This window comes from Antennarius striatus, chromosome 16, assembly GCF_040054535.1.
Source record: "Antennarius striatus isolate MH-2024 chromosome 16, ASM4005453v1, whole genome shotgun sequence".
NCBI classification, from domain to species: Eukaryota; Metazoa; Chordata; class Actinopteri; order Lophiiformes; family Antennariidae; genus Antennarius; species Antennarius striatus.
In genome coordinates, this window is record NC_090791.1 from 7,786,851 (window position 1) to 7,809,313 (window position 22,463).

The following is a 22,463-nucleotide window of genomic DNA, read 5'->3' on the forward strand; positions in this document are numbered from 1 at the left end:
AGATTTATAAATGTGACATCAGACAGGGCTGATAATAAACTTTTAGTGAGGGAGACGTCATTCCCGACCTTGCAGAAGAGTTTCTACATAAAGTTATTTCTAGGGTGTGATTTGAAAAAATCGCTCCCCATTCTAGTTACTCATTATTGATGTCAAAATAAGTCGGTAAATGACTAAATCAGGGAAGGGGGGGGGGGGGGGCTCTGACCCCACAAATCATAACCTGGGTGTATTTCTGGGTGTTATTTGTCTCTGCTGTTGTGGGGAGGCGGTTACAACCGGTTTCTAGGGGGAGGGGGGGGTGAATTCTGTTCCTGTACATGTGGTTGTTACATAACGTAGCTCGGGTCCTTGGTCTGCTCCCCCCTTTGTTTTCCGTTAGGATGAACAACCTTTTTTTTTTTTTCATCACTTCTATGCAACTTCGGCAAAAAAGAACTCACGCCTTTTCACGGGGTTGTATTGGTTTAACGCAGGAGAGGCGTTTGGAGATTAATTGGATAAATACGTTCAAAATTCTAGATAACAGATCTGCCTGATGTGTAGATGTACAAGTGGTGTCAAAAGAAACACTTATGAAATAGGGCTAGACAATAAGTTGTGTTTCTAAATCTATAAAGTCTACAAAATAGCAGACACACAGTCTCACATCTGGCTTTTATTAGAACCCCAAAAAACAACAAGGCCACAATTTATTTTCGTAGATTTACTTTATTGATTTCAAATAGCAATCATTTTAATTAAAAAATGTCCATTATAATTCAATGGAATAATTTACCTACATGTGTCATCTCACTTATCTATATAAAGTAGAGCACCAGTGATTGGACGCAGTGGCAGGCCGGTTTAGGATTGTGAAGGCACTTCTTCCTCCGGTGCACGTCCCCTGAAGCACCAGCAGGCTGTGCCCTGTGGACACGTTTCTTCAGGGGCCCAGAGAACACATTTAATTCTCAGGATTTCTTTGGTAATCTGATATAAAACCAACTAAATAACTTAATTTTTATTGAAACTTATTCAGAACCGCTGTTACTTGATAAACATGATGGACACAGGTAGTTTAAGAGAGACATAAATATAATGAATCATTTTTATGCTGCTAACAGGACATGAAGCACAGCAGCATTTCACATTCAAGTAGAGGTATGTGTTAAATCCATAATCCTCTAATGTGCTTCTTTTGACATACACATTTTTAAATCATGATGATTTGAGTCCCACTTAAAGTAATTTTTCTAAATCTCATTTGTTAATGTAACTGGTTAAATCACAAAACCTTCCTCCTATAAACTGGCTTTAGACCTGCGTGGCAACATGCTCCGGCGGAGCCTTGGTGAACCACTCATACCAGGATCCATCGTACAAGTACGCCGGAGGAGAGCCACAGAGATGGGCAGCCATCGCCACATGACATCCGGTCACACCGGAGCCACAAGCACCACATAGGGGCTTATTCAGGTCCACCTTTGACCGCGCAAAGAACTTCCTTAGCTGCTCAGGAGACAGGATCATACCATCAGCATCAACAAACTCGTCGAAGGGCATGGATTTGGAGCCGGGGATGTGACCCGGTTGGACGCCTGTGGGACAAAGACGTGATGAGTTCTGTGATAGTTATTTCACACGACAGAACACTTTACACAAACACCAATCAGGTTTTGGGGCTCTTTGAATTAATATTGATTGATATTGAAAGATATTGAAGGTCGCTGCAAGCCTCTTTCTGGCATCAGCTGCAGGTCACTTCACTCTTTATTAAAGCTGTATCCTGATGAAAAACATCAACTCAACGTTTTACCCAGAAATGTGTTTCTTTACATACATTATGACTTTATCATATTAAAGAAAAAGGGGAAATAAAACATTCCTCACTGCTAAAAAAAAAAAAAAAAATACAGGAACCTAAATTTGAAAAGCAAAACCATGTGCCTTATTTTTATTAAAATCTAAAGTTTATTTCAGCTAATACAGTAATTAAATTTCAGTTCATAGTCTCATGACAATAGTCTCATGACAAAATGATAAGTTCCTTCCTTTGTATTTAAAAAAAAGTTAAAGAATATTTAATTCCTCATATGACAGTTAAGATGGAAGATTTAACATCCAAAACTATGACAAAATTTGTTGCACATTTATTCTCCTCTGCGAAACTACAGAGCTTGAATATTAACTAGATTTTGGCAGCAAAAATAAAATTTAAAAATGAGAAGAAAATCTATTTTAAACATCTGTATTTGAGGAACTGTATTAAAATTTTCATAACAGTAGTCTGGTAGCTCATAATATTTCCATTTGTTATAATAATGATGAACATTGGAGGCGGACTTAACACCTAAAACTCAAGAGTCTCCTATAAATAATAAATAAATAATAACTAATGATAATCAAACTGTTTTATAAGTGTGAATACAGATGTAAGCAGGTTCACCTTCTCTTGGTTCCGGTTCTCTCCCGCAGAACCTTTCATAGGGTCTCACATCCACCACCTGGAACTCACGAGTCGCGATGTTGTTGGTGACGTCATCAAACGACTTGACCCAGGAGGGGTTTTTGACGGTAGGGGTGAAGCGGACCGCCTCGGGCTTGGTGTAGGCACTCGTGACCGGATGACCTTCTTTGACCCAGTTCCTGAACCCCCCGTTCAGCACCGACACCTGAGGATGTCCGAAGTAGCGGAACATCCACCACACACGGGTGCACGTGAACGCACCAAAGTCACTGGCGTCGTAAACAACAACATGACTGTCGTTCCCAATCCCCAAATTACCCACATAATCAGCGAAGACCTTCTCGGAAGGGAGCATATGATCGAACTTTGACGTAGTGTCGGCGCACACGTCAATATCAAAAAATGACGCTCCGGGAATGTGGGACTTCGCGAACTCCTTTTTCCCGTCTCGCTTCATCATTGGCAGGTACCAGGACGAGTCCAGGACCCGCAGGCGCGGCCCCACCACGTTCCGGTGGAGCATGCTTGCAAGCCATTTGGTAGAGACAAGAGCTTGAGTTTGCAGCCCCATTGTTTACGGATAACTCTCCGGACTCCGTCGACGACGATTTGACGTGTTTGCTAAATAAGGAGTCGGTGCATTAGCGCCGCCACCCGATGTGGAGGATGAATAACAACTGGAAACTCTCCCTGGAGCAAAACGACTATACAGTATTAAACCTCAATAACTGAGCAAATAAATAATAAACTATCATCTCTGTATTTCGTGGATACTAGTGGATCCAGTCTATTTGTTTTACTGGTCATACTATGTGACTAGAGTTTCACCACCTTTTGTTTCTGAAAATGAATAGTGAAAATCATCACCTATATTTCTTTCTTGTCTTTGTTCATATCCAATTTCTCTGTCCGTTGGATTTAATCATATTCTTGGATTCATAATTATTCAGATTTATTTTACTTGCAAAAACTAAAAAGCACAGTTTGCAAGGTTATAGTATAATCAACTAAACTGAATTAAACAGAATATTTTCTTAATCCATACTGTTATTTAACTTGAAAACAGCAAAAAATCAGTATTTATAAAGCTGTACCTCTTCAACTTCATTGATTATTGAAATATGTGCTTATTCTAAATTGTATGCCAGAAATCCATCTCAACAGTTGACAGATTCATGGTTTCAAATGTTCATCCTCAAAACGTTTAAGCATAACAAGTAAAGCTGGAGAAAGAAACAATCCAACAGTTTAAGATAAATCTTTTTACACAAAAATCAAGGACTGAAACCAACACTGACTGTCTATGGCCTCTGAAAACGACAGACAGTTAAGACAGGTTTTCTTTTTTTTGCTGCTTGTACTTTATAAGATTAGATTTAGATTAGACTAATTTACAAGTCATGATTTCTGATTCACTGTTATTTTACTTTATTTCCAGCTTTTTGCAAGTGACTGTTTTAGCTTCCCTGGGTATTAATGTACAACAATAAGGACATATAGAGATTATAAAGGATTTAAAGCACCGGGCTTTGCATTAGAAAGATTTTCAAAAATTTACATTTGCTTTATTATTCAATGCCTTTTCAAAGAGTCCCTCAGGTTTTTAGACAACAATAATTAATGATAACGTTCTATACATTAGACAGACAGAAGAGTCATCAGGGAGAACATTTATGTTCATTCCTGGAAAAGAAAACCCTCTTCCCATAATGTGAAGCAAGTGACTCCAATGTGTTTGATGTAATCCCAGTAGTCCCCTCCTGCTCCTGACAGAACACTGGTAGTGTACCTGAAGTGAATTTCACTTTCATTTAATAATTCCACTAACTGGTTAATTCAGGACACAATTCGACAACATTCAGAGAGCACATACCTCTTCCTAGGTAGCACAGTTTGTCCATTATGTCGTTACATCTCGAAACATCAGTCACATGATGGTTTGACCCTCATATTGTGATTCCTGAACCATGTAACCTGACCCTAGAACGTGGGATCACATTTTTATCATTAGTTAATGTTATCATTAGCACTAATGTTAATGTAGCTCGTCCTGTACAGCACATTTTTTATGCTGTTTATCTATTTGAAAAGTGAGTTGGATCTCAGGAACTTATTGGGCAATGTACTCAGACTTCTTTCTCCTTTTTAATGAAATACCTAATCATGACATGCAGAAGAAAGATGCAAGTTTTAAAGAACATATGAATCTGTAGCAGTGGTCACAATATTCATACCTAAGAACTTTAGATCTTATGGATTTGTCTCAAATTTTATTTGGATTATTGACCAGTCATGGATAAAATTTTATTGTCGATCCTCAAGTGAATCATTAAATCATTAGTTACAAACTGTGGCACATGTGACCCTGTTATTATTATTCAATTATTCACATGTCCTCGGCTGCCCCGTTGAAGCTGTTGCTGCAAATATAGTAAATTCAACTGTAATACAACTGACTTCTGTCCGTTCGTCCGTCTGTCCGACCGTCCGTCCGTCTGTCCGACCGTCCGTCCGTCTGTCCGACCGTCCGTCCGTCTGTCCGTCCGTCCATCCATCCATCAATCCATCCATACATCCATCCCTACATCCATCATCCATCCCTACATCCATCCATCCATCCATCCATCCATCCATCCATCCATCCATCTATCCATCCATCCATCCATCCATTATGTTGGAGCTTATCTAAACTGGGTACGAGCGAGAGGCAGGGTACACCCTAGATGAGATGGCAGCTTATCCCAGGGCCATTATCATACAATATAATTGAAATGACCTACAATCAGGGAGACCTTTGATAGCAGTGACATCTCAGCTTCAAGGGGAGAGTAACTTCTATTGTTATTATTATTATTATTATTATTATTATTATTATTATTATTATTATTATTATTATTATCATTATCATTATCATTATCATTATCATTATCATTATCATTATCATTATCATTATCATTATCATTATTATTATCATTATCATTATTATTATTATCATTATTATTATTATTACTACTATTACTCTCCAGTGGGACTCCACTGGGACTCTATCCTGCTTCAATCTGTGGACCCTCCTGAATCTCTTATGAGTGGTTTTATTTATTTCTTTATTTTTATTAATTTTATATACTGATTTAATCTCTAAAGGGAAATTAGTGGCACACTCTAGTTAGTCAAATCACATGCATATATATATATATATATATATATATATATATATATATATATATATATATATATATATATATATATATATATATATATATATATATAAGTGTACAGGGTTACACTCTGTACAGCTGACACTTGAACTGATGTAAAATATATTAGAGGGCTTTTAAGGAACTCTGATATTATTTTGTGAGGGTAGGGGGCCTGGTCCAAGTGTTAATTAAATTTAAAAACAGATAACAGAACAATTATTTTCTTTTAAAGCTCCACTCCAAATAGTGATTTTTCCGCCATTCACCATGATCAACCCCTCACAGAGTTTTGGACAATTTCATCAAGGGTTCCTGCTAACAAGCCAACAAATTGACAAAGAAACAAACATTGACTCTTTGGTGAAGTTAATATTTGAATCACCATTCATTGAGAGGAGATGAGGAAAACATATCAAAGGAAATAAAAAAAAATACATTAAAAAATTAAGAATCATAGATAGAAGATAGAAAATGAAATTATGGTCTCTGCTTCCAATAAAACAAATACTTTGAGCATGATTTCTACATTGGGTCAGTGCATCCTATAGCATAAAGCATAGATACTGGGGGCACATTAATAACAACAGTATCTGTCCAAGAGTATTTGTGTCCCATTATGTTTAACTGTGTAACTGACATGTAACAATTTATGACACACATGAATGAACAGAGGGAATACAGATTGAGGTGGAGAGAAACAGGTAGACAGAGGGAGATTGTATGTTTTTGGAGAGAAGGGTGGAGGTGGAGGGGGTGGTGGTGGTGGATACAGCTTAATTGGAGTCACTACTTTTAAATTATAGACAGATGCTTGTGTTTCTATTTCAACCAAGTCTTCCTCCCAGTGCATGTTCTCCTGTCCTACCAACTGGTCAGATCTCAGAGAAAAAATCATATTGAGGTAAGTTTAAATATACATCTACTTTTATATAAATATATAAATATATATATATATATATATATATATATATATATATACACATACATGCATACAGTATATGTGTGTGTGTGTGTGTGTGTGTGTGTGTGTGTGTGTGTGTGTATATATATATATATATATACACATACATGCATACAGTATATGTGTGTGTGTGTGTGTGTGTGTGTGTGTGTGTGTGTGTGTGTGTATATATATATATATATATACACATACATGCATACAGTATATGTGTGTGTGTGTGTGTGTGTGTATACATTCTATAAAATATGTATGAATAATGTGGGAAAAAACTAATATACTGATACGTTATGAATGTGCATCAGTGTTCAAAGAAAGCACACTTGTTAAGAAACTTGTGAAAAGTGAAAAGGAAAAAATAAAGATATATATATATATATAAGTATCTATAACTCAGATCAAAATGCTTTATCATTATGATTGTTGTTTCCTTTCTTTTTTACCTTTAAAATATATTTTAATTCATGAGCAGGAAAACATTTGTGCTGTTGTCTGTCTGAGCATAATGAAATAATTATGGTGCATTGGAGCATTGAAGCTTAAAACTGAATTAAAAAAGTATCCAACATGAAGAAAATATATCTGTAATATTCTAAATATTAAAACAACAAAAAGTTATTATGTTTATTTCACAGATTTTTGTTAATTTGAACATTTAAAATATGTTCTATTGACTCATGCTGAAATATTTTATTTTAGACATATCTTACTTCTGCAGGACAACAGTGAAGCTGTGTTTAACAGAATGGGATCTTAGTCTGTAGAGTATGTATATATGGCTACTTCCTTTTACAGTCCAGAAGCACGCAAGCTAGGGTAAATGATATCCTCAGTCAACTAACCTCTTTATTGCTCCATAGAATCAGACAAGAATCCTGTGGAAAACAGCACAAATGTCCTATTACATAACAAATGTATTTGTATTTAAAAAAATCAATTGTGTTCTATATGGAAGATGTAATATTGCTAATACTGCTTGAGCCAGTAATTTTTTTAGTTATTGGAATCACAAGAGCAATATCCTTGTAGAGCCAGAGTCTATTCCCAGTGAGCCAGCATTGTGCAGATGACTTAAACTGATGAGACAAATCAGTAGAAATCTAATTTTCCAACCGGCATACAGCGAGGGATGTGTTTCCTTGACAACCAGTGACGATAAGTACCAAGCTGTGGTTTGTGCAAAGGAATGGTGACTAACTGTTTTCACGTGTGAGCAGATGAGCTTAGTTATCTGTCATTACTAGAGTCCTTGCAGCCAGGGGAGTATTGTCTCACATGGAAGTCCATGAAATCCGCATTATTTGCACAAAGAGACCTGTGTCGGTCTCAGCCTTTACCAAAATAAGATAATTAGTGTATTGGTTCCACCACTGTAAGAATGGTGGGGCATCATGTGAGCAAAACGTACAGTAAAGGACAATGGGAAGAGGCACATGATGGATTGCATGTTGATCAGGTGATGGCTCATTCATTGCATTGTGGCTTGATTAATCAGTTTGCAGTTTAAACCTGACACAATGAAACTGACTCTAACAGTTCCATGAGGAAGTGAGTAATGTTTGAAGTTCGGTGTTGATGTCTGCAGTATGCAGACAGTGCTGATAAGAAGATGTTTATCTGGTTGCCAGTTCATATCAGTTACTTTAATGAACTTGTCAGCACGAAATATTTGATCTTCAACACCATGAACATAATATTTAGACCAGATATAATGGTGTCGCCCAGCCTTCTTTCCAATTTGGAGTTGAGGCTTCTCTGCAAAATTGCAAAAAGTTAACCTTCTGGTCCAAAATGCTCCAGAAAACAATTTTTCCAGCAGGTTGCTATCATGGAAGAGATAATGATAGCTGGACCTGTTAGCAATATGCTCAGTGTTTTGTGAATTTATGAGAAAAACAGTAATCATTTCACCCTCACTCACTCAAGACGTTGTTAAGACATCACTCCTCAAAACATGAGTGGTAGAAACCCCACTGTGCAGTTTCACTGGGCTGCCTATCCAGGTCGTAAAATTGGGACTATAAAACCTTGTTGGCATATGTGTCAACTGAACAGGTCTCACAGAATTGAATCTAGTATCTAGTTCATAAAAAAACACAACATGGATGAAGCTGACATCAGGTTGCAGTTATTTATCCATACAGACCAAGCAAATCCTTTTGCGCAGAGCAAAAGGATTTGCTCCTCCATCCATTATTTCCTCGGTGAAGAATGGATGGAGGAGGATAAGAAAGGAAGGAAGCCATGAGCACATCCAGCTGAGGGTTAAAGAACAAGTGAAAGACCCTATGTGAAGTAGTTGTAGTGGATCATTTGGGCTTCACAGGCCAGTCTTTAAAATCTTAAAAATTTCTTGCTTGCAACAAGGATGAACCATTGGAAAAACATGAAAAGGTCCCTAGCTGAATCTGGTTGAAGTGGGATGACATGTGATACAAGGGGCTAGTTGGTGTTCTGTCACTCCTGGTGAACCCAGATTCATTGCTTCTGATGTGACCAGGTTTGAATCTCTTACCTCCCTCTCTTTACGCTTATACAGTACGTCTGAGTTGGACAAGATGATAAAGAAGCTGTAATCCACCTATAACTGGCCAGAACACAACAAATAACAATTGATTCAGGAAAATAAATTTCGATTATGGGTCTGGCACTAAAGTCTAATATCTGTGTTTAGTTTCAATGAAAAACCCTTTACATGGTCCTGTGCCCATTTGGAAGTGCTTTAGACACTGTTATGATGCTGTTCTCAGAACAGGCACTGATCAAAAGTAATTTAAAAGAGATAGAACTAGCAATAATGTTGTTAGCCGCCAGACAAATACAGACAAAACTTGATACACATTTGCATGTTTCTCTTTTTATGTGATCTTCATGTGAGTTGCCCAGTCATAAATGAAGTACCTGACATTGCCATTACCATTACTTCTACCTCTTTGTATCCTTCTCTATGAAGCTTCACCCCCTTCGAAAGGATGGCCCTTCTCAACTACCCTGTTCCAGAACTAGATGTTACCTTGCGAGAAGTGAGCCGTGTCCTGCAGCTCACCCTGAGTCCCCACCTTTACTCTGAGTTCAAAAACACAATAGACCAGCAGAGAGAGCTCCTACAAGATACCCACAGAAGGATTGCAACCATTGCAGGAGGCCAAGAGAATTGGGTGACAAAGCAGTTCAAGAGAAGTCTGTTGTCTTGTTCTGACCCCCTGCCCACCTCTACAGCCCTTCCAGTTGTTCTTCCTCCCCAAGCAAAGCAATCCACCCAGCTTGAGAGGGCAGCCGCTCTGCTCTGGGCAGCAGCAAAGCTGTACAGTGAGCCCTTGATACTGGAGGGAAATGCCTCAATGGAGAGCACACAGCAGTCTGAGGTGTTTGCTGCCAGCCGAATTCCAGGCAGACATGAAGATGAGATTAAGGTGAGATTACTGGCATGTCACAATTGATAAGAACTGATGAAGAAAACTTGAATGACTAATGAAAGTTACAGGTTTTCAATTCCTTAGCTTTGTCATTTCATTTTCAGGTCTACCCAGATAGCCTCCATGCCATCATCACTTGTGCTGGAGGTGTTTTCCCTGTGGACATACTATGGCGACCCAGCACTGGTGGACCAGTTTCAGCTCGATCATTCATTGACATCTATAACCAGTTGGCTCAGGTGATCGATCAGCCCAAAGCAGGAAAGGAAAATGATCCCTCTATCATTTGTCAGCTCTCAGCTCTGGAACGGAAAGCCTGGGCTGCCACAAGGGGAGAGATTCTGAGTAAAGGAGGAGACACAGCAGCATCACTGGGGTTGATGGAAAGTGCAGTGTTAACACTCTGTCTGGAGGAGTCCACCGGGCCCTCTGAAGTGGGTGATATTCTCAATGCAGTCAAAGTGGGATGTGGAGAAGACAGTCCATTCCTGAGATACTTTGACAAGGTACTGAACAAAATCTGGATTCTGAAGCGAAGATGAGATTCTTGCTCATTCTGACAATTACTTCTGACTGATAATGTCATAATAAATGTTTTACTTGTGAATACTTTTACTGCAGAAATAGAAGTGATTCTATTGTCTTTACTGAGATTGCATGTTTAACAAATTGGTTGTGCACAATAGCCATACATTTCTCATCTCTCTCTTTCACTCTATTTCTGCCTCTCTCTCTCTCTCTCTCTCTCTCTCTCTCTCACTCTCTCTCTCTCTCTCTCTCTCTCTCTCTCTCTCTCTCTCTCTCTCTCTCACACACACGCACGCACGCACGCACGAACGCACGCACACACACACACACACACACACACACACATACATGCACCCACACACTAAGTCTTTATAGGTATTTTTAAATATTCAAAACATCAAAGTAAGTACAATATAGGTACAATAATCAGAATTGGTGAAAACTATTTTTATCTTTCTGTTACAGGTGTTGAACATCGTCGTGTTCAAGGACAGCACAGCTGGGATTTTGTTTGAACACAGTGTTGTGGATGGGATGGTGGCTGTGCTTGTGACTGAGCGAGTGTATGCTTTATCAGAAACTGCCGAACTAGACAAAGTTCAAAGTCAAACAGAAAATGTAAACAATGTTACCTCTGTTTGTCCATCTCCATTAAAATTCCCCTTGCAAGGCATAATTACACCCAAACCATGCCCCGGCTTGATAGCAACACAGCCAGTTCTCACTTTTGATTTACCCTCCTATCCTGATGTATTTTCAGCTCTAAGAGGTCAGAGAGGTCTGTATGATGCTTGGATTAACTTCTCTGTGCAGCTTTCTCTGAGGCAAACTCTTGGAGAATCTGCATCCAGTCACATCCTTGTCACTCCATCACATATGCGCCACTACAAACATGGCCGATGTGATCCTACATACTCACTCACCATGCACTCTCGCAAGTTAGTTGGTGCCTTGGCATCTTGTGTTTGCCCAGACAACACAGTTCGATATGGAGTTGACCTTCTACACCTGTTTCATGTTGCATTTTTAGAACACAAAAGCCTCATCAGGAGCACCAAAAATGCTCAAGGCGTCGGTCCCCATATAGCTGCACTGCGTCGCTCATTGCCATCTGACAACCCATTGAGGAAGTACCTGGACCCCTTTGGCTGTCCATCCATTTACCTCACAGGTAAAGATCTGTTGGAGGGTGTTGAGTGTGGGGTAGGAAATGTTTATGCTAAGGATCAGCTTGCTGTAACCTACCTCGGGAAAAGAGACAAAGTTCGTATTGTGCTAAGTGGAAAAGGGAGCTTTGCTCCGACACTGGAGAAGCTTAGCGATAACCTGAAGAGAAACCTGCAGTTAGTGATGCTTCTAGCTGTTCGATATGCCATTGCGTGTGAAATGGGAGCTCTTGACTGTCTGAAACAAGGTCAAACTGACAAAATGAATGAAGTCGCTTACTGTCAAAAGAAGCCAAACAGCAAAGAAAACTCTACCTCTGGCATGAGTTCAGACTACACTCTGATCATCCATGGTGGTGCTGGAGATGACATGATGTTGAACAAAGAAGTAATAAAGGTTGTTGAATTTGCTCTTCAGACAGCCTTAACCCTTGGATCTCAAATTCTTGAAAAGGGTGGCAAGAGTCTGGATGCAGTTCAGAGGTCAGTTGAAGCTCTGGAAGATTGTTTCCTCTTCAATGCAGGTAAAGGCTCAGTATTCAACAAAGATGGTAAAATTGAAATGGAAGCAACAATTGTGGATGGGAATTCAAAGAAGTCGGGATCTGTTGCTTGTGTGCACAGTGTGAAGAACCCAATAAAAGCAGCCAGATGTGTCATGGAGGAAAGTTCACATTCTCTCATTGTGGGAGACGGGGCCGAGGAATTTTTGCAAGGATTGGAGGAAAAGGATAAGCCTATTGGGCCTGAGTATTTTTATACTGACATACGCTATAGAGAATTAGCTGCAAAGCTCAAAAGTGGAAATGTTTCGAAAAATAGCCACCCTCAGACGGTTGGAGCTGTGGCTTTGGATTGCTTGAATGGGTTGGCGGCTGCATCTTCCACAGGTGGAGTAGTAGGCAAACTAAAAGGTCGAGTTGGAGATACAGCAGTAATAGGGGCAGGAATATATGCTGATGAAAAAGTAGCAATTGCATGTTCTGGAGATGGAGACATGTTTCTGAGACACACTGTTGCACAAAAAATAGCCAGTCTGTACCATCACAAAGGCTATGGTCTCAGGCAGGCATGTAAAGAAGTGATGACCGAAAATCTGAAAGGGATCTGTGCAGGAGTTGTTGCTGTGGATGCGAAGGGTGACGCTGTCATTGAAACAAATGCTGGTGTCATGTTTGTAGCTTCAATGGTAAATGGCTTAACACGAGTAGAGGTTTTAAGGCCCATGAGGAGCTTCTCTGATGTAATATGGGAAACAGATGAGCTGGTAGCCTACCTGAATCCTAACCCTTGGATCCCTGGGTCAACCATTCTGACGAGAAAAACTCTTAGTGGGACAAGCAGCATCTTCCAGTTAGCTAAGCCTGACTTTGTGGCGATGCTACAAGCAGCAAAAGCTGTTTCAAACTTGCTATGTGAGAGACTAGGAGTGCAGCGCTGTGCCTTGGTTTTCAGTCCAACTCCTGGAATGCAAGCACAAATCAGACTGCTACCACTTTATGGTTTAGAGCCAAAGTGGCAGCCTCATCTTGCCAGTGAAGAGGAATTCCACTCTTACGATCCTGGGTACTGCACCTCAAAAAGTGGACCACGCTGGGATGATGAGGCACTGACTGAAGTGCAAGCCAAGATTAGAAATGGACTGCCAACACCAAATGCACCCTCATGCTTTGACTTTTTTGGAGATGCTTCTGATGATAACCTTTTCAGTCGCATTGTTCGAGGAGAACAGCAACAATGGAGAGTATGGGAAAACAATGAGCATGTTGGCTTTTTGACGCCATATCCAAACTCTCCTGGGCTAACTGTTGTGGTCCCACGCAAACCATTATCCAGTGACATCCTCAAACTAGATGAGGCTGACTATCAAGCGCTGATCTTAGCCACATATACAGTTGCCCAACTTCTGACAGAGGGGATGAGAGCTACAGGTGTTGCACTGATCTTTGAGGGTTTTGAGATTGACTATGCTCATGCCAAGCTTATCCCTCTAATACCTTCACCAAATTGTAATAAGCAGGTTGGGCCACAACCAGAATGTTTCCAATGTTACCCAGGATATGTTTCATCGTTGGATGGACCAGCTGCTGAACCTGGGGATCTCAAAAAGATCCATGAAAAAATTACTGGTTGCATGCCTGCTCATTCATGGAGAGATCCCCAGTCTCATGCAACGCTTGCAATTAAAAGTCAGTGGTATCGCAACCTGTTCCAGATTCAGAACACTCTTTTCCACAGTACAGTGGAATATTTCCACAATATCTGTCAGTACTCTTATGCTCTGACTCCTGTCACCACAGACACCATTTCCTCACCAATGGGCCTGGGATCTGACTCAGAACCCATTTCTGTACACCTGCTGGGTAAGGATGTTTACCTGGCTGACTCGATGCAATTTGTACTTGAATACTTTCTTCGCTTCCAGGAGAACCTGCCTGGAACATACTACATATCTCCCAGCTTTAGAGGAGAAGACCCTGACACCACACACTTGAATCAGTTCTATCACGTGGAATGTGAACTACTGGGTGGTATAGACAATGCCATGTCCATAGCAGAGGGATACTTGGCTCATCTTACCAAGGCTATGTTAAAGAAACATTCTGACATAATCCAAAACACTGCCAGAACACTTACACATGCTACAACAATGCTGAATATATTGGATGGAAAAACTCCACTTCCAAGAGTCACGCTAGACCAGGCCATTCCAATGATGCCATCTCCTGACTGTGTAGAGTGGGTTCAAGACGGCCAACCCCAATTTGGCAGAAAGCTAACCCGCAAAGGAGAACAGGTCTTGATAAAGAAATATGGCGGTGCTGTTTGGCTGACCGAAATGGATCATCTCGGAGTTCCCTTCTATCAGGCTTATGTGGAGGGAACTGGGCGGAGAAAGGCTAAAGCTGCTGATCTTCTCTTGGGGTTGGGTGAGACAGTGGGTCTTGGTGAGCGCCATTCCACTTGTGAGATGGTACAAGAAGCCCTCTTGCACCATGCAGTACCAGAGCAGTCCTACAAGTGGTACCTTAACATGCGGCAAGTAAAACCACTCCTTACTAGTGGCTGGGGTATGGGGACTGAGCGCTACTTGTGCTGGCTTCTTCAGCATGATGATGTCAGAGATATGCACATCATTCCCAGAATGAAAGGAATGAAGTATATGCCCTGATCATGGTGTTTACATAGATATTATTGCATTACGAGGAGACATTTTAAGTAAGTTCTTTGTTTTGTTTAAATTTGAATGCAGTACTCACTATATCAGGTCACAGGAGGTTTTAACATTACTGATATCTTCTGTTCAGGTGGAATTCGGAAGAAGTAGGACCACATACAATGATGCATACAAATGTACAAACATACATACCAAACCAAACATACATGCAAGTTGCAGTTGCAGTAATTTAATGTGAACAATGTAAAAGGTCCTATCTGTAAATTTGCCATCACAACTCTTTTTAAGATAATATACTGAATATTAAACTATGAATTGCCTGTTTCCTTTCATATTTAAACGTACATGTTCATTTTAGTTAGAAGTCAAAAAAGAATCGACCTGTTTTCGATTACGTATTTGGATTATCACATGTTTTGGATTATTTCTTAAACTATTAACAAGACTTGGTTGTTGTGTTTTTACTTGTAAAACTTATGTATAATTGTAACTGGAAACTGAATATGCATTAATATTTTAAATGGAATTTAAACTGTTTAAGTATTCCCCTTCTTTAAGACTTGTTAACTGTTGTTAAATAGGTTCAGTCAGAGTATCAATCATATGAAGACGTTTCTCTGACTTTTGACACTGATTTACTATAATTTGTGGAAGTAAATTAATTCTGTTGTTCATAAATACTGTGTACTGTTTTGTTATTTTCTGTCAAACTCTCTTTTTATATAAAGGAATTTTTTTGAAAAACCATGAATTGTGTATTATCTTTTTATTTTATATAAACTGATAACAGAAACTATCTATAACTACAACTAACTATATTGATTTTTGACAAAATCAGTGCTAACTTTCACTGGCTTGTGATCATGGAAGTATGAATTTTTTTATTGAGTGCCAAAGGACAAATAATAAAATGTCTTTTTAGAAGCATGACATTGCTTATATGTAACACAACTCTGATTTGTCTGATTTTAAAATGGAACTTAACAGCTTGGACTGTATTTTGTTACCAACTATTCAATTGGATGTATCAAAGATCTACAGGATAAAATTGACTACCAAGTCCAAAGTTAGAAGAAAGTATTTAGATTCAGATGTCAAGTCGAGGTAAAATGAAAATACTCAGAAGTACCAGGGAAGTAAAAATATGAAAGAAATATCACAAACTGAAGTAAGAAGTTGTCAAAAGAGGGATGACTCCTTAAACAAAAACATCTAATGTAATTTGATGCATTTGAGAATCAAACAAGCTTTGTAATAAAGTACTATTTCATACGATTGCACACAGATTTTGTCTAACATTTTATTATGTAATAAATAATCACTAAATGTATACCTATACCTATATAATTTTTTTTTTTTTAAAAAGTATTGAAAACCATTAATAATAAATAACCCGGATGTACTACGTGAGCAGGCTCAAAGGCTTCCTGTCAGCATAGTGGCTGCTGACCCCGGGGTGCTACAGAGTCCTCTCTCAGTCAGAAGACAAGAGCTGCTCTATAATTTCTCCAACGTAAGTTTCCTTTTATCTCCTTTGTAAACAATCATGTTCGGTCAATCCTTCGCACCTTAGCACTGGTTTGGCTTGAAAATGAGACTGGCTAAAGATAAGGTCAACTCTTTCCTAGCCAGGTAGCGGTTTAAGCTAGCAAGCAAGATCAGATATGTGTGTCTTCCATTTTATAAAAAACAAGTGAACTTCAGTATGTTACATTCCCAATTTTTTACATTGTGTAGAGGCCGTGGTCAAGACGTAGCAGTGGTCTAAATCTAAGACTATATTGAAAGACCAAGGGTAGCTAGCATACCAACCATATTTGCATGGTTAACAGTACAGTCCATACGTGACGACACCGTTAGAGTAAAGCATTGGCTGCACCGCAGACCTCCATTCACACGATCATCTCCTGGACAGACCCGTTGTCTCTAGAGTAGAAGCCCGGATAACAAAATTTTTGAAGCAATAGTAAGTAATGAACTATAGGATGGGGCAAACATTTTGAATTCAGAAAAAAGGCATTGGATCAAAAACAATACGAGAGACTGCTAGAGAGGCTTAATGCAGACTGCAGGTGAGGTAATTCATCCAGCTCTTATCTCTTTCCCAACTATTAGGGTAAGTTTGTTGAGTCCTAAGAAACAACCTGGATTGTCAGATCTGGGTTATTTATTTTAACCAGTTCAGATTTTGATGTTTGCTAGCTTTTACGGCAGTATCATTGTGTAACTTTTGCCCTAGTGTATTAAGCGTTACCCATGAAGACGTAAGCAAATATCTTACAAAGCCTATTGACTCGCCGCCAAAATGTAACGGATTGTTCTTTGGATCATACTTTAACGCTGAAAAAATGTCATGTTAGTCTTTTCACAGCTGTTTTGGTAGTTCTGCTGACAGGCTGCTCAACAAGTACTGTATACTAGTTCTACAAGTATACTGCTGGAAAATCAATAACTAAAGAAATGGCTGGACAAGGAACCACCAATAAAATGAATCATGATTGAGACTGTAAAAAGGGTAAATGATGTGCAAAAAAATAAAAAACATACCGTACATTTTATTCTTATTGGTCCATGTGTTTGGAATGTAAGATAGATGGAACACCAGGCGCTGTGTAATTGTGAATATTATGCATGTATAGGGATACCATGTAGAAGGCAGAGTAAGGCTCGGTATTGAAGATAAATTCTGTCTATTTCATTAGGTGTTTTTTGACTCACTGGCTGCCAATGAGATCTATACACATCAATTACGTTATTCAACGGGGTGGACTGGGGGATGGTCTGACGAAGCTTGTCAGTGAAAATCAGGCTTCTAATCAGGGAATTTAGCATCATGACGACTGATCTGGTTACAGAACAGAGGATGACGAATCATCGAAACAAAGAAGTTGCAACAGCGCTGACCTACGCAAAATCTGAGCCAGTCCGAAAGAGATGAATTGCTACAAAGCGCTGGCAGTGAGGGAGTTAATAATCTTTGGGTTTCAGCTGTGAACTTGATGCATGGGATCTGATGCAGCTTTGCTTTGCTGATAACTTTTTCTTTTCTCAGGTGTCAGGGTGTCACCCCTCTCTATGTGTGATCCCTAATGGGCGGCTGGTCTCGCAGTGCTGTGCTGGAGCTGTACCGGGCGCTGCTCCGTGCAGGCCGTCATCTTCAGTACACCGACCGTAATTTCTATCGCTCTGCTGTGGCTCGCGAGTTTCGTCGGTGCCAGACCTTGACAGCAGCTCAAGATAAGGAAGACGCTTTGAAGAGGGGTCAGTTCTTCCTAAGCAGCGGCTTGGGTGGGCTTATGTAGGGAGAAGAGTTCAAGGGTCATCTTGAGGTGAGTTAATGGTCATCTGGTCTCTCCTAGATAAGTTTACATAGTTTTTGAAATTATTTTCCCACAAATCTGGACTGATTGAGAAGGAGTCTCAACGTCTCAATGTGTTATACTTGAGAATCTGGTCAACTACTACACTACCCATGCTACGTATGTTGTAGCATGAGAGCTATTTAAGACAACAAAGACATTTATTTTTTCTGTACTTTTTCTGCCAGTGCCCTTCTGCTACATTGCTTTCCTTTGCCCATTCTGTTTCAGTGACAGGATGGCAGGGGTGAGTGGAGACCGTAAAGGGAAGAAAGAAGACAATGGAATTGGCACGGCCATTGATTTTATGCTTTCCAACGCAAAGCTCGTGTTGGGGGTGGGGGGAGCAGCCATGCTTGGCATTGCAACCCTAGCGGTCAAAAGAGTAAGTGAAGAGGAATTTAGAGCAAACTTTTCATTTTCACCACACCTCACCACTTGGCGTTCCCAAAGCATCCACAAAAGCATGAACAATGTGCACACATGCGTTTGTTGTATAGATGTATGATCGTGCCATGAGTGCTCCCAGCAGCCCAACCAAGATGGAGCAGACGGGAAAGAGGAGCTGGGAGGAGCCTGCCTGGATGGGTTCATCGCCACGGGTACTAAACCATGAAATGAAAGCCACTGTCAGCAGGTCACTGCAGTCTCTACCCACATCTACACACGCTTTTGAACCAGGTGAAGAAAAACACCGCAGCATTTTTAGGGAACATTGTGTTGTTTTAAATGTTACCTTTTGTGGTTTAGATGTTCAGCCAGTTATTTTATTTTTTGACAGCAAGCCTATTAGGAGGAATCTTGCTCTTCCTTCACAGTGGGTATTGACTCTGTTGTGCTCTAGTTAGTTATTCAGCAAGCTGATGTTAGATTAGTTTGATCAGATGTAGATTCTAGTATTAAAAAAACTTATGTTGTTTCCATCGTTACACCTGCTTTTCAATTTGAGTCACTCTAGAACTCATTGGCTACCAGCGTTTTGTAGAGAATGATCTCCTTCGGTGGACTGTTTAAGACGCTACAGACATCGCATTTTGTTTCTGTTCTTAGACCGTTTGCAGAGGGCCTTGGGTCGCGCTGCTGTTGGACGACGCGGTGCCACCCAGTCAGACCTCCTGCGGGCTCGAATGCGTTTGTCCCTGCAGGAACGTCTGTGGGAGTTCTACCAGTGCAACGTGAACATCCCCGCTGAGGAGCAGGCTATGGCTAGGAGAGCAGCGCTAGACATCTGTGCTGAACTCAGAGTGTTCCTTCATGCCAAGCTTCCTGACATGCCACTTAGAGAAATGTACCTTAGTGGCAGTCTGTATGATGATCTGCAGGTATGAGGCTCCACACATTTGGTCCTAGTTTTGGACAGAGGAGATCTGATTTTACTTTATTCATTTTGCTCTACAAAAATAGCTTAATGGTAGGTTTTTAAAGCACAGGTGTAATCGTATCAGAAACCCAGTCTATTTAGGTTTAACTTCTCTGTTTAAGGTTAAAGCCTGCTGTGCTATTAGCTTACAGAATGATATTTTGGGTTATGAGGTTTAGATAAAATCTTAAGGGTGCAGATCATACAGCTCTTGATCATTTGAACTAGTTCCTCCATTTTGTAGGTGGTGACTGCAGATCACGCCCAGCTAATGGTGCCTCTCATCTTGGAGAAGAACCTCTGGTCGTCAATCCCTGGAGAGGACACCATCATGAACGTCCCAGGGTTCTGGCTTGTTCGCAGGGAGAATTTAGAGTATTTTCCTCGCAACAGCAGCTACTGGGACCGCTGCATGGTCGGAGGTTACCTCTCACCCAAATCAGTCCTCGAGGTCTTTGACAAGCTTGTGGCTGGCTCCATCAACTGGCCAGCTATTGGGAGCGTACTTGATTATGTTATACGCCCTGTAGTTCCTTCAGAAACGCTGACCCTGGAGGTGCAGTACGAAACAGACCGGAAGCTGTATGTGGACTTCCTTCCACTACTTGTGATGGAGGATGGAACCTCACTGATCGCCAAACCTCATCGACTTGCTGCAGAGCGTCACGAAAACCTGTGGCGTCAAAGCTTCCGCGTGGCTGAGACGGCACGGCTCCGGGCCCTGGATCAAGAGGATGGAGGATGCCGATGCACCTGCTTGAAGGTGACAAAGGCTGTATGTAAACTCAACCCGATCCTTAACCAACTCAACGCCAGCCAGCTCAGCAATGCTATATTGTTGCTTTGCGAAAAAGAAGGCGACTGGACCCAGGAGGCTCTGGCTGACCGCTTCCTTCAGCTGCTTCGATCACTAGTTGGACACCTAGAGGCCGGGAGGCTGCCGTGCTCCCTGAGCCCCAAAGTCAACTTATTCTGTGAACTGACTGCACATGAGGTGGACGAGCTGGGTTATACGCTCTACTGTGCCCTGTCAGAGCCTGAGGGGCTGCTGAGAACTGCTGTGGAACACCATCGCTGAGGACCTCATTTCTCTTTACAGCAAAATGTAATTGAAATGTTGACCTCAAGCCATAAGTAGGTTCCTGAAAAATAAGTGCATGGAATCAATCTACATCCTGAAACGCCTCATTCCTGAATGTGTCTTCTCAAACATCACTGACAACACGTGATGAACACAGTAGCAGTTTCTGCGTGTTAAATCACAAGTCTTGACGTGACCACTGCATATGTGTGATCATGCAAGTGCTTAATGAATCTCTGAAAGTGGAGGATCATTTAAGTTCTTGGTTCTTTGGATCTTTTTTTGTTTCATTGATTGGAGAGTTTTCAGGGGATGGATGTTAGATCTGTTTTTCCTCGCCATTGTTCCCAGTCAAAGCTCATAAATCATTGATCAGCCTGAGAGATTATGTATTCTTTAGTTACAGATTACACAGCTGATATGATATAAAATATCGCTGGTGTTCTGATAGGTCAAATTGAAATAAAAGTTTTTGGTAGAAGACTTCATTAAAGCAGGGGGTGTTGTGATCTTTGAGTTTTCAGGGATCTTTGAAAATGCACTAGGCATGATCGGATTGTATGTGGCTTGCATGTAATCCACTTATCCTGGAAATTGAACAGATGGACTTAACTTGAGTTACACATTGTCTTTCTACTATTTGGTTCACACAATTGAAATAATATATTATGAAATGGAAGACACAACCATTAAGAGATTTGATTGGTATAAAACAACCATGTAATCATCCAGTGACTGGTGGGACTGAAGGTTGTACCTGAAGAAGTTGCACTTTGATGTGAACGGGGTTGTATCACTGACAGTGTTGTCTTAAGTCACGGGTTACTTTGCTCTGTCACAATGTTCTGCTATAAATGTCCATGTCTGTGTAGAACATAATGAAAGTGATTTTGTCTGGAGATTTTTGCTTTATCTTTCATGTCAGGACTCTTTCCAGCTCGGTCCTAATCGATAATGATTGACTTTATTATAAGATTGATCTGAAGCTTGGAAGACCGTTCCCATCTACATGCTGCTTTAACATAATGAATTTTGGCTGATGGTTGTATGACTGTCTCATTTTTAACTTATATTGGAAAGCAGTGACCTTCTCACCTCTAATTATTTATATGTGTACACATTAAGTTCCATTAAACCCCACTGAGCTTATAGGTACCAGTCTGGTCTAATATGTCAGGTTAGCTTTCCAGACATGTTATTGGTCAGCTCTAGCACTGTCCATGGGGCCAATGAGACGTAACCTACAGGTGTACAGATTAGCAATAGACCAAACAGGATCCTGTTATAAAAGCAGCTCTGATGGTCTGTGTTTAATGTCTGAAGCTTGGAGGAGCTCATTCATAAATTGTTGGTAATGTTCAAAGTAATCACTTGGTTGCTTTTGTTTTTAGCCTTAGTGTAAGGATAAATGCAATTAAAGAGTAAGTGTCCCCGACCCCCATCTGTATATTTAAAATCAGTTAATAATGGTATAACTGGTTCATATTTTTGTATTGTATATTTGTAACTAAAGCTGAATATTTCTTTGCATTGATTTAATTTCAATGTGTAAATGCTTTTTATTTCTCAATGTACTCAAACTGAATCCACAGCAGGTCTATGTGTTTATACTGAGTATCTTCCTTTCCAGACCTAGTTGATTATTACCGCTGTGGAGCAGAGGGAGTCACTGTGCTACATTTATAATAACGTATCAAAGAAAATCCAAAGTAGATCTCTACCTCTTGAGAGAGCAAACTGGCCATATGCCGTGTTGCATGATGCGTCG

The 22,463-nt window shown here is 40.2% G+C and overlaps 3 protein-coding genes across 3 annotated transcripts; 2 read left to right on the forward strand and 1 right to left on the reverse strand.

The window, feature by feature from the left end:
* Window positions 1-691: 691 nt before the first annotated feature.
* On the reverse strand, window positions 692-3,066 carry LOC137609755 (thiosulfate sulfurtransferase-like). Its single transcript, XM_068337017.1, has 2 exons — window positions 2,429-3,066; window positions 692-1,580 (listed from the first exon to the last, which is right to left on the reverse strand). The coding sequence occupies exons 1-2, from the start codon at window positions 3,018-3,020 to the stop codon at window positions 1,297-1,299; spliced, it is 876 nt and encodes a 291-aa protein (XP_068193118.1). The 5' UTR covers window positions 3,021-3,066; the 3' UTR covers window positions 692-1,296.
* Window positions 3,067-6,472: 3,406 nt separating this feature from the next.
* Window positions 6,473-15,642, forward strand: si:ch211-256m1.8 (uncharacterized). Its single transcript, XM_068337885.1, has 4 exons — window positions 6,473-6,550; window positions 9,561-10,020; window positions 10,128-10,529; window positions 11,017-15,642. The coding sequence occupies exons 1-4, from the start codon at window positions 6,498-6,500 to the stop codon at window positions 14,887-14,889; spliced, it is 4,788 nt and encodes a 1,595-aa protein (XP_068193986.1). The 5' UTR covers window positions 6,473-6,497; the 3' UTR covers window positions 14,890-15,642.
* A 2,446-nt stretch (window positions 15,643-18,088) lies between these two features.
* mief1 (mitochondrial elongation factor 1) lies at window positions 18,089-22,223 on the forward strand. The gene is made up of 5 exons (XM_068336150.1): window positions 18,089-18,224; window positions 18,486-18,639; window positions 18,755-18,935; window positions 19,305-19,576; window positions 19,859-22,223. The coding sequence occupies exons 2-5, from the start codon at window positions 18,493-18,495 to the stop codon at window positions 20,690-20,692; spliced, it is 1,434 nt and encodes a 477-aa protein (XP_068192251.1). The 5' UTR covers window positions 18,089-18,224; window positions 18,486-18,492; the 3' UTR covers window positions 20,693-22,223.
* The last annotated feature ends 240 nt before the right edge of the window (window positions 22,224-22,463 follow it).